At 35.7% G+C, this 16086-nt stretch overlaps 1 protein-coding gene across 7 annotated transcripts in view; it reads right to left on the bottom strand.

The window, feature by feature from the left end:
• The window catches only part of tjp2b (tight junction protein 2b (zona occludens 2)), a 64491-nt gene that overhangs the window by 14970 nt on the left and 33435 nt on the right, over positions 1–16086 (bottom strand). For 5 of the 7 annotated variants that reach the window (XM_039664986.2, XM_039664996.2, XM_089119811.1 and 2 more), the window contains exons 4-10: positions 15679–15781; positions 14204–14825; positions 11548–11651; positions 10094–10247; positions 4504–4615; positions 3358–3488; positions 3112–3175 (exon numbers count right to left, since the gene is read on the bottom strand). In XM_039664986.2, the coding sequence (XP_039520920.2) occupies positions 3112–3175; positions 3358–3488; positions 4504–4615; positions 10094–10247; positions 11548–11651; positions 14204–14825; positions 15679–15781 (1290 nt within the window). Of the gene's footprint in view, positions 1–3111; positions 3176–3357; positions 3489–4503; positions 4616–8671; positions 8861–10093; positions 10248–11547; positions 11652–14203; positions 14826–15678; positions 15782–16086 lie in introns of those variants that run through there. The other 2 variants (XM_089119812.1, XM_089119814.1) reach the window with 2 other exon arrangements.

Genomic DNA, 16086 nt, shown 5'->3' on the forward strand with positions numbered 1-16086 from the left:
TTTGAATTATATTAATAAACCACTGCATGCAGACAGACTCCAAATGTGTATGTATGTTAATCACAACTGCCAACACACTACTTTTCAAAGTTTGAGGTCAGTAAGATTTACATTTTTTCAAAGAAATGTGTACTTTTATTCAGGAGGATGCATTAGACTGATCAAAAGTGACAGTAAAAACATTAATAATGTTACAAAGGGCATTAAGTTCCCTTTTAAGACCCAAAATAGACATTTTAATTAGTTTAGTTTGAGATCGTGCAATCATACTTTGTCTGATAAAAATGTTAATTCAAGAAATGCAACAGGAACCCGTTTAATAGAAAGACCCCCAAATAAGATCTTTGGAAAAAACATATTGAGGCTTAATTTCCCAATTTCCATTCATCCTTTCCAAACACACTAAATACTAAATGCACTGTCATGTCTTGTTTTCCCCTGCTCTCTCTCATCCTGTGTTCAGGTAAAAACAAACACTTGTCTGTGGTCTTAAAGCAAAGCGTCTCTGTAAGCAAGTGCAGGACACGAAAATAACCTCTCCCAGTGGATACGAGACGCAGCAGACTGCCTCTTCCTCATGAATATGGAGGAGCTGACGGAGAGGATGATTAAAACAGAGAGAGAGATTGCAGCAGGATCCACCTCGTCTGTGAGGCTGTGATGCAGATGACCCCCCATCTCGGTTTCACTTTCTGTGCTTTGTCTTCCTCTCCGCTCTTCCACCAGTGTGACCGTTTAAACGGATAGTTCACCTCAAAATTCCATATTATGCCACTACAAAGTCTTGATTTTGTTTTTGGGGACTATGAGAACCAGCTTTCATGCTTGAATGTTCAAATAACACATTATTTTATATTGTTGCAGCATCTCTCGTCACAGACTGTCAGCAACACTCTGTTTAGATCCTGTCTCTTTGTCTACGTTCATACTGTCACTCCAAATCTGATTATGTATCGATTGGAATCTGAACAAAAATTATTGACGTCCACATTGTGTATCTCAACTGTTCAGATCCGATTTGTGTGTCGATGCCGCTCTTTTGTTTTCCGGAATATCTGCATTGGTTTCTATGGCAATGATGTTACGTTGGTACACCAAAAACAACCACCGCAAAATGGAGGGGTGTGCAATACAGATGTTGTCTAATTTACAACATGACATATGTATCCTCTGTGCTGGACTACTGCGTCTTCAGAGGCAGCGGCAGAAACTGAGGCTGGTATGCGTGGCATTATTCCATGTCTCTGTTACATTGTCATTTTCTGCTCATCAGGCAGTTTGCAACAACACAATCTTGTTTCTACAGCAACTGTCAGCATGTTTTCTATAACAACGTCTAACTTTTAGATTTTACGTGGTGTGAGAGTCACATAAACCATACAAAACCACTCAGGATTTTGTACGGTCCGACTGAAACAGATTTCAGTCCGACTGAAACAGATTTCCAGAAATTCAATTAGAACAGGATTTCAACCAACATATCATGAATAAAAAAAAAAATGCATTTCATGTGATTTTTGGCCTTTCACACTTGTTAAATCTGATAGGATTTCAATAGGATATGCAAAAAAAAAAAAAATTGGACTGACAGTCCAGTCGTAGCCTATGAAAGCTCTCCTTCCGAAAAGTGGAAATATTGAGTCGCACGTTTCCAGAAGAAAACTCATGACTACATTCGAGGCGTTTCAAGGAGTTCAGAAACAGTGCTTAGTGATATAGAGAATAACTCCCTCTGGAGTGACTTTATGATTTGTAACTTTGAGGAAGTTAATGAACTTTTTTCATGCTCAAACAGCAACATTACACACTAGAGAAAGTTGAAAATGTGAAAAAGCATAATAGGTCCTCTTTAAAAATCAATCTTTTTTAATATAAATTAATAATAATAATAATAACAAATAAGATAAGAATGTTTTTTTTTTTAACTGTTAACTGTTACTTAAAAAACAGATATAAATACAAACAGCTACAGACAAACAAGCAAGCTGGAGCTTTGGAGCGTTGGTCTGTATAAAGGGCTGTGCGATTAATCATAATTGATTTTCGATTTCGGCGATTATGAAAATACAATTATTGAAACAAAACAATTATTATGCCTCATTCCGTTCCTAAATGGCGACATACATGCAAAAATATGGAAATGCTGGGCAAAACCCAGTCGATTATGTCTTTTTGAAGAAAACTGTTGGAAGAAAATAGAAGATAAATCAAGAATTGTGAAATTGCACTGGTTTTTAAAATTTAGATATCACAGCAACCTTATTTCCAATAAATAGATAAGTGATATATACTGTATATGGCTATTGTTAAGTAAATTACTCATCTACGGTTTTGGTGACATAGCCCACTCATCAGTGTTGTGCCTGAACGTGTTCATATTTTGGGGCGAACGTGAACTGAACGTATTACTGCCTGATGAACGTTACTGTGAACGCGTTCATTCTGGTGTCTGTGAACGCACGCTCTCTCAGGTTAACTTCGTACAATAGGGTGCCAGATTTCTTTAGAGCCTTCCAGGCGAAAACTCGGCTAAAATACACGTAAACAGGCCTTAATATGTAGCGAAAAAACACCCAATCTGGCAACACAAGACACCAGTGCCGCCGTCGACAAAGCAGCGAGCGAGGAGGCGTCGGATGATCATTTAAACAGATTTTATGACGAGGTCGGTGAGGATGGGAAAAATCTTACATTTCTGTGCAAACTTTGCCTGTCGATAAAATAATTGTTGTCTGTGGTTGTATGAGATATAAAAAGCTCGCAACATATGGAGAAAAAGAACTATGAATGAACTAGTTCATTTTAAAAGTGAACTTTGAACTAGTTCATGTACAATGTAAACTTTCCCAACACTGCACACTGCCACTCATAATCATGCTAAATAATCGTGATTACAATATTGAAATTATGATTTTTGCCATAATCCAGCAGCCCTACTAATGTTAGAGTGTGTGTGTGAGATGAGTGTGTGGTGGTTGAACTCCAGCCCTATCTAAACTCAGCCCTCAGTGAGTCCTCAGGTTTTTAGCTAGTGAATAAGCTCTTAGTTCAGTGAATAAGATCATGCGTGAGGAGGGTTGAACCTGAGGGTTATTCACAGCATCCACTCACCCATAAATGGCCTCGTCCTCTGGGCTCGGTCTCAGCAGGATCTTGGGTGTCGTCTTTAATGCTGCTGCACATTGAATAAAACATTACTTGGCATCAGTTTAATGGCATTTGAAACAATTTGACAACTGACAAGTATTGCTAATGCCCCGCCAGAGGGTATCAAACCATAATTCATCTATAAACCAAAAGTTTAGATCTTTTTCTACTATCAAACTGTGGTGGATATACAGAGAATCATGTTCCTACGGGGTGGTGGTGGTGGCGGCTCTTCTTCTTGAGGTTCTGCTCTGTCCTCCTGGACTGGAAGCGGCTCCTCAGGAGTTTTGTAAGGAGAGGATGTTACAACGGGCTTTGCAAGTCTGCTCTGAGGCTCCTCCCTAAAAATAAATACAACAACAGATAAATCGCAGATTTAATCTGACAGTTTCTGACTGAAAATATACATATTCCACTAATATTAGAGAAGTGCTTCGGCTAAAAAATAACTCTTTCTGAAATATTCTGACTGAAAGGTGCATTAAAAGGTCTTTAAAAAAATATGCCACTTAGTTTGATGCTTTGTAATTTAATAACTTTTTAAGCACTAAACATTTTTTACTAAATAGATGTATTTTTAAAAATTATATGGACTCTAAAATTGCTATGAAATCAAACCCATGTCTAAGTTGATATCACAAAAGTCGAGGCTCTACATCAAAAATCACTCACACTCATGTAATTGCAGAAGATGCAATTATTAATTTAAAAAACAATACTTAATTACACTAATGCCTTTACAGCAGAATTGAAATGAATCTCATTCTGTAAGAAGTTTGCATCATTATCGGCCAGTTTATTATTTTAGAAGCTCTGTATTGTATGAAGTGCTATATGAATAAAGGTGTTTTGAATTTCATTGTCTGGATAAAAAAACACAGAAAACATTTTACAAAAATATCTTTGAGAATTTTCTAGTTTTGGTGAACTATCCCATTAAATTAATCGATTAAATTAATCGTATCCAAAATAAAAGTTTGTGTTTACATAATATATGTGTGTGTGTGTATAATGATTTTGTATATAGAAATATACACAAACATGCATGTATATATTTAATAAACAATGTAAATATTTGCATGTATATACTTTACATACATTTATACAAAATTAATATTATCCATAAATATAAATATTTGATACACACATTTTTCTTAAACATATACATGCATGTGTGTGTGTATATATATATATATATATATATATATATATTTATTTTTATATATTATTATATATTTATTTTTATTTTTCATTCCGATGCCCTACTTTAAATGTCCAAATACTTTTTAGAGCTACTGTATTATCGATATCACGTGTGTTGAAAATATCTAGAGCTGATCTTTAAGCTGTGCGCACCTGGCATTCTCTCGCGCTGCGTCGTTAGAAGAGTGTGAGGAAAGGTCAGATTGACGTGACCTTTGGTCATCTTGAGGTGAGTAGGAATGGTAAGACTCCATCTCAGAAATATCTGAAAGAAACAAAAGTCAACAATTAGAAGCGAAGGACTTTCCTTCCTTTAGTTCTGGACAGAAAAGAGACGAGGCCCAGAAGAGACAGAATTAAATGGACCCACAACCACAGAGAACGAACCACCATGTTACTGTCGACTTGGTGTTAATTAGCCAAGATCTGCCCCGTTATAACAATCATTTAGGATTTTGTGATTTTGACCACAGGATATCCATGCCTTTTTGACCCAAATCATGGTGATTTACAATACCAACATGACTCAAATGTCCAGAATTTGATGAAGCTTTCATGAAGAGACTAATAGCAGTGTTATACAGAGGCAGAAAGTGTGTTGGACAGGCGTGATTAATCTTTAGGAACTGAACACCCTGAGAAAGGTAGAGAAAAAGGACAGACAGGAAGTGACATCTACAGTACAGCAACTGCCTTGGAGAGCAGAGACGTGTGCAAAAGCAGCTAGTGCTTGCATACATTAAAGATACTTTGATAGTTAAAAGGAACAGTTCACCCCCCAAAAACAGAAAATAAATAAAAACGGAAATTCTGTCATCATTTACTCAAACTCGAGTCATTCTAAACCTGAGTTACTCAATCAGTTTCGAGTGGGTAACTAATCGTTGCAACCAAATCACAGAGTCAGTGAAACAATTGCCAATTCGTGTCTTGGTGACTCATATGAACTACTTTTTTATGTTTTATTGTATCATTGTCACTGTTGTATACACTGTAAACAAATATATTTTCATGATTTGTAATCACAACATGTGTTCTTTTGTCAAAACAACTTAATTTATTTAGTTCAGATAGCATATCATTTTGAGTTTCTGATGATTAAATCAATCTCCTTCATTGTATTAACTCACTTTTTCCATTTGAATGAACTTAAAATTTTAAGGCAACCAAGTTACTTAATTTTTTTAAGTTAAACCAACAATATTTTTTACAGTGTAGAATGTATTAAACATTTCGCGACACAAAAGAAAGAAAGTCTTTTATATCGAAATGAGGGTGAACTACTCCTATAATTTCTCATTTTAGAGCTCTACGTTGTCCAGGGAAGTTAAGAATTATTTGATAACATGTAAAACCACCAAGACGCAGAGCAAGGAAAGTGAAGCATCGCCCTGAAAGAGAAAGCAAGACAGAAGTAGTGACGGCCGGGGAAAAAGAAAAGAGTTACTGTGTGGTCTGCTGGTGATCTAAGTGCATGTCCAGTGCATTAACAGAACTCCTCTCGCTCTTCTGAGCGCCGCTGGTGGGCGGGACGCCATGCCCGTCCTGCAAATCTACAACACACTCCATCCGTAACAAAGACACTTCCGCCCACCTGCTTCAGAGCTCAGTGTAAACAGACACAAATATGATCCCAGCACTGCTGTAGATACAGTGTTAAAAAAAATTGCTAACATTTTTTACTGAGGAAGGGCAGAAATCTGCAAGTGATACAGATGTTTGATACTACAGTGGGGTTAAAAAGTCTGAAACAGCGAAATCTGGGATTCAAACATGAAAATAAACAGAATTTTTAATCGTTTTTGAATATTTAAAAACACCAAAACACAAAAAAGTGGAAAAGTTTTTAAAAATCAATTTATTTATTATTATATTTATTTTTTCTATAAAAAAAGAATTAAAAAAAAATAATTTTTTTATATAAAATAATTTTTTTATAATAATCAAAAATATGTAATATTCTCCAATATTTAAAATACAAAAAAATAAATAGTATTTTATACACACACACAACTAACAATTGACAACTAGAAATTGTTCAAATACTAATTTTGAGCTAAAAAGCTACTTTTTTGTGAAATTAAACGAGTGACTTTTATCCTCTATGTCTACATGCACAAATTGTCCTTGATCCAATTTAAAATCAATCTGACGACAGATTCCAAATGTAATGTTATGGTCCCTAAAATCTGCTGCAAAATTAAAATGTTTACATGCCTGTTCCATTTGTTCTGAACTCTGAGCACGCCGTTCAAGAGCGTTATCAAGTGTCACGTTATCTTAAGAACAAGAAGCTTTCGAGTTCTGTCAGATGATTAAAGAAGAAAATACCAGTAGATTCAGTATCTCACCATAGAGAGTGTATATCTAAAATTATCCCATACATTTATTTAAATGGAAAATCAGATGGAAAACCAATCTCTTAATTTATTCAGATCAAGCTGAAATTGATTTTTTCCCCCTGTTCTGTACTTGAGCGATTTTCATTCCGATGGGCTATTGGTCAGATTATTTGTGGATTATTAGTCGCATGCAAACACAGATTCGGGAGAATATCAGGAGGATCAGGGAGCTGTTGTTTTCCAGGCGTGTTTCCATCTGTTGGGTGGGGATGAAATTACAGTCTGTCTCTTACGAGGGGGAGGACAGACCACAGAGTAGACACAGCTGCTGTATACTCCCTGACTACAACCCCAAACAGCATTATCTGCAGCGCTACTGTGACAACACGTGCAGAGCAACAGAGAGAATGAAAGAGAGCAAACACACAGACATACTGTACATGCAAAGGCTAGCTAGACCCAGGGCTGGGCGATATTGCAATATTCTGGGGGAAACACTTTATATATATTTGTGTGTGTGTGTATACAATAGATTAAAACTTTACAAAAAAGGTTTCCAGATGTTAACATTATAGTTAACATGGACTAACAACAAAAATAACTCATTTTGCATAACTCAAAGCATTTATTAATCAAAGTTCATGTTAATTTCAATATTTACTAATACGTTATTGAAATCAAAAGTTGTATCTGTTAATATTTAATGCTCTGAACTAACATGAACTAACAATGAATATGTTTTTATTAATTAAAAACAACAAAGATTCATTTTAACTAACATTAAGAACAAACATTAAGCACTGTAACTAATATATATATATATATATATATATAAACACATTTCTTGATATCATTATATTTTATATAAATAATACTGACATTTAGACATAAAAATAACTATATTTAATAGTATAAAATAGTATAAAAATATACAGATTATATTGTTTTAAAACTTAAATGATAATAAAACATTCAAAATATTATGAAAATATTTTTAATATGACAATTTTATTTCACCTGTAACATAGTAGTGGTATATTAAGAGTGTTTCCTATTATATCGCCCAGACCTACTAGTGACTAAGAATAAACAAATGGCACTTACACAGTACATGTGTTAAAAGACAACATATTAAAGATTTAACTATTTACTTTTTTTACCTTATTTTATTTCCTAAAAAGCAAAAATATACTTTCGTAACAATTTTCAAAAATGTAATACTTTCCTCCTCCATAACAATTCATTCAAATCCCACAGCACACAGTCAATTTCCCATTGAATATACTGTTTTACTGTATATTATGAAAGTCAAATGCATTGCGAATTCCATTGCCGTCATGATGTCTTTAAACACAATTACCTGAATTTACATAGAACAATGAGACACATGCAGGGGTGACTGTGACATCCTATTGCATACAAAACTAACTGAAGATAAAGACACAGGGGACAGTGCTGATTTACGACAGTAAAGTTCAACATGTTCAAGCATGCTACACTACAAAGTCACAGCTTCTTGAATACACTGAAAAATAAAAATGAGGAAATAGCAGAAAGCCGGCTATCACATCATCTAGTCAAAATGAAAAGTAGTGCACAATGGTGCGCAAGAGGCAATGAACTGCATTTTTATGGCAGGGTGTAAATCACATCTTAATTTAACTTCTCCAACCGGCACGAAGCAGCATACACAACGCATACAGTGACTCATGTTCCACTGCCGATGAATGCAAACATGAAATGGAAATGCATTTAGCTGTTCTGCCCTGCCCCCCTTTGCAAGCGGACGCTTTTTCTGTACTGAAATTTACTTCCACCTGCATTTAATACCTTGAGGATGGTAGATCTGTAAAAGCCATACGATATCCAGCTGTCCCACCCTAACAACAGCTGAAGAGTATGAAATAGCATCCGAGAGACTGTCATCCTTCCAGACACGGTTTCTCTTTTATGATAAATAAGTCACCACCACACAGACAGAACATTGAGCAGACTTATTTATTGTTAAAGACGGTATTAAAAAAGGAGGTTAGCATTAAACATAAGAGCACAGTGTGAAAGTTTTACAGGTTTGTTGAGGCACAGTCATGATTAAAGATTAAAGGCAACCAGACTTTATGTTGTGTCTCAGCGGTCCATCAGCTAAAAGTATGACATATCTGTATTATCTGTAAAAAGAGAACACAAAAATAGCATTTCTGTTGTAAGCGGTTTGCTTTTTCTCAGGTGAGCGCATCTTTCTGGTGTTAAAATATTCATTGTGTTTAAGTGCCTATGTATCTGATAGAAAGGTTAAGATACCTGCTATTATCATCCATTTATGTCCATGCACTTAAAAATAAATAAATAAATAATAAAAAATAAATATATTTTTTAAATATATATAAAAAAATATTTTTAAAAAATCATACCCCTTTTTTCTTTAAATTAATTTATTATAATAGTTAATTTATGATTTAAATTGATTAAATAATATATATATATATATATATATATATATATATATATATATACACACATATACACATTTATAAATTTATACAGTGAACAGTATACATGTGAATTATAATAAATTATATGTTATGGCTTCTACTATCTGATGTACATTTTCTTTAAAAGCTGTATCTACCACTCATTGTTTTAAAAGTATAAAAGTAAGTATAAAAGTATTTTTTAATCATGCAAAAAACAACAACACTATTTGTATGTGCTCTCTGGAATAAAAAAGTAATATGTGGAGCCTTTGTATCTTTTATCAGAAAGGACTTCCTTTAACTCAGCTGCCATATTGAGTGTTGCGATTCCTCCCATTCATTTTTCTACAAACGGGTTGTGTCCTTATACTGTCTCTGACGTGGTCCACTAGTGCTCAGATAATCCGAGACGGATGATAATAGCAGGTATATAATATGGAGTCAGTAAATCTCAGCTCTTTGCTAAAAACAAAACAGTCTTGTAATTTCTAAATGACTGTGTGTTCCTGTTAAATATACTTGTACTATCAATCTATAACCATAACCCATGTCCGACTCCATAACAGTATCATCTCTGTGTAGAGGACCAGATTTAATAAATCCATGGCATATAGTTCAAATTGTGCCAGTGGATGATAACCATGCTCTGACACAGACGGTGACAAATTGTGTTTTGTGCTTCGACACTCATTTCGAGTCTATTAATAGTGATTCGCATAATTAACTGTAATTTATTACAGCCTCAGTGCCTGGTGAATGTGTACATGATATTACTAATCTGATTTATCAGAGCCAATTCATGCTATCTGCTTTTAATTAAAGTGTGGAGTTAGAGAGCAAACAGCCAGAGGGTGAGCACCACGGCTCAGGAAGCGCTGTAATGGAGACTAGTCTACGGACCGATGCTGCATGAGAGAAGAAACTTACCGTCAGGCTCCGAGTCGCTGTCTGCCAGGGCAGGGATGCGCACCAGGACCTGACGATGGTCTCTTTGCACCACCAGTTGCAGCTTGCCCCGTGATTTCTCAATCAGCTTGCCGGCGTCACTCAGCGAGAGGTTCTCGGTCACCGTTCCGTTGATCTGGAAAAAACAAAACATGTAACGTTAAAGGGGTGATGAACTGAGAAATCAAATTTTCCTAAAGCTTTTGACATCTAAGAGGACATCATATTATAAGAATATCCTGTAAATTTCAGAACTGAAAACGTCCTTGCTAGTCCAATAAAAGCTTTTATTGACACCAGCCTTAGCAAACAACTCGTTTTGTATGACGTCAAAGAGGATAAAACATCACCCCCGCCTGCTTCAACACGGCCGGTTTAGCCCCGCCCACCAATCCACACATTAGACGACGCCCATAAAAACAGAGCATTTTTGAGCTAGGCTCAAAACAAGGGTAAAAAATAGTCAATTACTTATTAATTTTGATGTTTTTTAATGTAAAAACCAAGCGAATGTCATAAGTTGACCTCAAACAACAATATAATAAAATTTAAAAAGCCAGTTCATGACCCCTTTAATGGTTTAAGCTTTTATAACGCTATGGTGCTACGACATGAGTCTGATGTCAAAAGGCTTGAGTTTTGAATGCCATTTTGGTGGAGGTGTGCGAACAGTCACCCCAACTATATATACATACATTGACAAGGTTGATAAATCAGCAGATATTTTCCACGATAAAAACATAAATCATAATGATTTATTATCTCCCTTGGTACTGTCACAGCATTTACTAATACAATTAATGTCAAAAACTAGAGTAAATTTAAAATATATTATTTAACATCATATTATTATTTTACAGTTAATTAGATACATAAATATTAAGTAAAATTACTTAAAATGTACTGTAAAATATTTAAAAAAAGTTTAATTTCATAAATTGGGTGTATGTCATTGTCTTTAAATCGTGTGAAATCATGAACATATTACCCATCAGCAAAGATGTGCAGATTTTTTTTTTGTATTATGTATTTACTGTTTTACTATTATAGTATTTAAATAAAATTTTAAATTGGCTTTTATTTTTACATGGCCAGTTTTAATTGTAATTTTTTTTTTTTTGTCATATGTTTTTTTTTTAATATTTCAATATAGCTTTTACTAATTTAGTACTTGAAGTAAAACATTTCATTTCACTATTCTATTTGTCATTTAAGTTTTTTTTTTCAAGTTAACTGTTTTCCTCTAATATTTATATTTTATTATTAACTTCATTTTATTAAGATATATAGTTCTAGTAAACAAAATCAACAATGAAATATTAAACACAAAAGCTACTGTTACTGTTACAGTAAAGCTACTGTTGTTCTAGTAATTACTGGGTTGTGATAGATTTCAAGTGTGAATATGGCTGTTGTGTGAAGAGTCTTATAGGAACCTTGAGAATGATGTCGCCCTCCTGGAGATTTCCATCTCTGGCAGCCAATCCAGTGCCGGTCATCTCTTTGATGAAGATCTGGCTGCCCAGCCGGAGGCCATACTCTAAAACGAAACACAATGAAACATTGGTTTTGTTCAGCAACGCTAACATGAACCTAACAACCATGATGACCTTGACCCTTTTAAGCACTCAGCAATCCCTCCAGCTGTCAATCAAATATGGAATATCGATCCGACAGGCAGAATCAGAGCTCTGAGCGCTCAAGAACCGGTAACAGAACTAAATACGATGAACATTTTTTGGTTTAAATATTATTCTAAAGAAAAACGTTTCCTGTTTCCCAAACTAAGGCATAATCTGGTAATAAACAGCGCCACGCGCTTTGCCCTTCTGAGCTGAGGGTTATGAGCAGCTGGTGAGGAAATCGGAAGAGACGGACCGCTTTATGTGAAGTCACAAGAATGTACCCCCTCTGAAATCTATCTCCAGACAGAGCCATCATAAATAAATCAGATTAAAATATCATCAAAATCTACTGAGGACAACATTTTTTTTAGGATGGATGTATGGAGAAAACAGAATGAGTTTACAGAATGAATTACAATAGGACAGAGAGAGAGCCAGCTGCCCTGTTCACGTGTGTGAAGCTCAGATGGTATTTTTATGTTGTGTGTAATTTCCGGAGCATCTGACCTCATCTCTACTGCAGGAATAAAGGCTCTGCAGCTGTAAAGGGATCATATGCCATATTTTACACTATTGAGATAAAAATGATTGATGAACTATTAAAATATATGATGTTACGGTTTTGCCGCACATTTTAGCATGGATTATTTAGTGAACATTTCACAATATAATGCCGTTTTGGAAAGAGGCTGCTATTGAAGGATGGGGTCCCGGGTCTCACAAACTATACTGGACTGTGCAGAGCAACATGAAGACTAATTAAATGAAGACTAATAATTAAACTAAATGAAGACATGAATGTTACAATTTAAAAATATTTGTTTTCTATTTTAATATATTTCAAAATTTAATTTATTCCTGTGATTTAAAATCAGATTTTTTTTAGCATCAATATGCTACAAACAGTTGTCACAAAGGTTAATTGCATGAGAATATATGAACTTGAGAAAATATGTTTACTGTAAACATTGATTCACATTGAGTATTTCCTTTAATAACGCCCATGAAGAAGCATTGAATAAGGGGTGTGTTTGTTTGTGTTGATTTCAAATATCAACATTGGCCAAAAGCATATTTCAGAAACCTCCCCTTTAATAAACTACAAAAAAGGCTTTGTTTTAAAGTTTGCCATCAGTAAGCTGAAGTTTAGAAATTAATACTTTTATTCAGCGAGGATGCATTAAATTGATCAAAAGTTACAGTAAAGACATTTGTAATGTGACAAAAGATGTCCATTTCAAAATAAACCGTTTCTAATCATTTCAGTCACCTAACTCTAGGGATGCACCGAATATTCGGCCACCGAAAATTTTCGGCCGAAAATGGCCCAAAAGTGCATTTTCGGTTTTCGGCCGAAAGACTTATCACCGAAACAATACGGCCGAAATGTTGTGATGATGCAAACAGAAACCGCGACCTGCACGTGCTTGTCTGAAGCAACATGTTTGCGGTGCGGACGTATTTCAGTGAATCTGAACCCGCGAGGAGACGGAAGCCTTGTTTATCCACCTATATCTGCTCTAAACAATGCGCGCCGCCATGACAACGACTCCGGATGCGAGCGGGTCAAGTATAAACTGTGGAGACTCGCGCTGCGGAGGCAGGCGAAAGTATGCGCAAGTCTCCTCAGACAGCGCGCGCACCGCTCCAAACGGTCGAGGCGTTTATACTGGACCCGCTCTCCGTTGTACTATTCCTTGAAACGACAGGGGACGACTCAAGTAACTGTCCTCTAACCATTAGGAATCGGTGAGAAGAAGAAAGATAAACACATGACAATGTTTATTTTTTAGTATACCACCACCAATACAAAAATAATCATGTAAAACCCAGTAAACCCTGAGATTATTACTTGTGTGACATTACAAAAAATATATATATGGGAACATGTATGTATAGAACTAAATGCTCTCTTAAATATTTTCTACATTCACTAAACATGTTTTGTTAAGTTTCATATACATTTGTATTAATAATGGACCTTTGTTCATTTAAAAAGGCTTTTTTATGCTATTGTATGCTAAATTTTTAAAATGTAAGAAACTTAGACGTGCAAAGGGTGCTGGTGTGATGAGAAGAAGTTTGCACTCGGCTTTGTTTTTGAGAGAACATTTAATTTTAAAACCTTTCTGCAGGCCATTAGATTATTATTTAATGTACACATGAGTGGGGTCAAAAACATTTTAGTTTGAATTTTATTTTATACTGTGCATTGTGCTAAATAAATATTTGCATAATTTGTAATTTATTTATTTATATTAATTTATGCAATTGCAATGCCTTGATTTTAGTAACGTTTGTACACAGTCATAGCCATAAATGCAATGATACTGATAATTGGCATAATTTCTTTCGGTGTTTCGGTTTTCGGCCTTGGTTTCCTCTTTTTCGGTTTCGGCCAAGAATTTTCATTTCGGTGCATCCCTACCTAACTCTATTATCTACAAGCTAAACCCGAGGTTCTCACCTTCATTAGGCCTGTTTTTCACCAGCATCACATTGATGGGCGGCTCCAGGGGCTCATAGTTTTGAAGGTCTCTTCCTCTGTCCCGCTCTTTGCTGGGTGAAGGTGAGTGATCCTGCAGCCGGTCCCTGCTGTGACTCCTAATCATCTTGTCATCCAAACGGGTGTCATACCTGCGCGTGTCATAGCCCTGGTCCCTCCCGTAGCTTCCGGCAGGGCTTCCTCCTCCACCACGGCCTCTACTTTGCTGCTTATGATAGCGAGGCTCCGGGCTGGATCCACGCTCCAGTGTCCGTCCCCGACTGCCGTCCCTGCGGTAGCCGCTGTCAGAGCTGGGCGATCTCTCTGTGCTCCTGCCTCTGCTTCGTTCCCGCCGAGAGTCGTAGTCCTGGCTGCGGTAATCCGGATCGAGGTAGTCTATCCGGCTCTTGTCGAGGCTGCGGTCATGCTCTCTGTCACGGGGGTAGCCCAGGCCGCCATTTCCCCGAGGGTAATCAGAGTCTGGGTCACTGTGAACACTGCGGTTGTCCTCGGGATAATAGCTGGATATGTTGTAATCACGGCTATCTACACTCGGGGAAGGGGGCCGCTTGAGGACAGACACCTTGCGTGGCCTCTTTACAGTCTGTGGGAAGCGAATGAATATAATTAGTCTTTTTTACAATCAGCCCACTGTTATCAAAAAGACATAAGAGCTTGATCTTACTATATGACAATTACTTTAAGCAGGGATTGATTGCAGTACATTCACTTGAATGCTGCATGTGTATTAGTTTTCAAACAGAACTTAAAGGGATACTCCACTTTTCTTTTCTTTTTCCTATTATGGAAGTCAATGGGACCAGAAACTGTCTGGTTACTGATATTCTTCTAAATATCAGAAAATTGTCTGAATGGATTTGAAAACGGTAAAAGCCAACTATGGGGGAGTTGTAAAATGAGCCTATTTCCAAAAAAGTTGAGTATCGCTTTAAACAGCGCTTGGGGCAAAACTGCAAAATTTAAATCTAAAATTGTCAAAAATGGCAAAAAAAAATTCGAATGTTTTCAGATTTCAGATTTTGCTTTTTATCTGTTTTCTTAATAATAATAATCGTAAAATGTAAACTCAAGTCTTAAAAATAATTTAACAAACACATTTAAATTGTATCCGAGTAAAGCATTAATGTTATTACATTTATATCTCACATTCCTTTTGTATTTGATGTTGATTGGATTTTATAGGTAACATCTGTAATATTTAATTCATAGAATATTAAATAATATTCATATTCATTTTGAAACTAATGTATTTGACATGAGTGGTGGGTTAAAACATTTTTTTTTAAATCTTTAAAAGGTAAAAATAATACCTTGAAAGGCAAATATTGACGCTTAAAAATAAAAAAGTTAACATTTGACACTGCTAACCTATGCTAATAACCAAAGTAACTTGTTTTAGCAGGCCTCTCATAAAGGTCAACTTGACAAATACTCACTATTTTGGCCACTTTCCCACATTTCCGAAGTGACTGCACAGCAAAAGAATGAGGCACATTATCCATGGTGATGGCGTTGACCAGTATCACTCGGTCATTCTCACTGTCCACAAGCAAAACAAAACAAAAGTCAACATTCGATTCTACAGTATGTAAGCAATAAGGTCCTCGAGGCTGTGTTGTATTGTAAATAAGTAACGGATGTAAAGGCGTTGTTAGGCACGAAGTGAATCAGAGTCCCTGACCGTGTTACTGTTACATTTCAATAAAAATAAGCTGTTTGTTGAAATGTATAAAGTTATTACATTGATAAACGATTATGAAAAGCAATACTTTTTCCTCTTTTGATTAACATGCGCTAATATAACACGCACGATAACACCAAGGACATTTATTAGGGCAGTAAGC

This window comes from Pimephales promelas, chromosome 14, assembly GCF_988280905.1.
Source record: "Pimephales promelas chromosome 14, fPimPro1.hap1.1, whole genome shotgun sequence".
Taxonomy (NCBI): domain Eukaryota; kingdom Metazoa; phylum Chordata; class Actinopteri; order Cypriniformes; family Leuciscidae; genus Pimephales; species Pimephales promelas.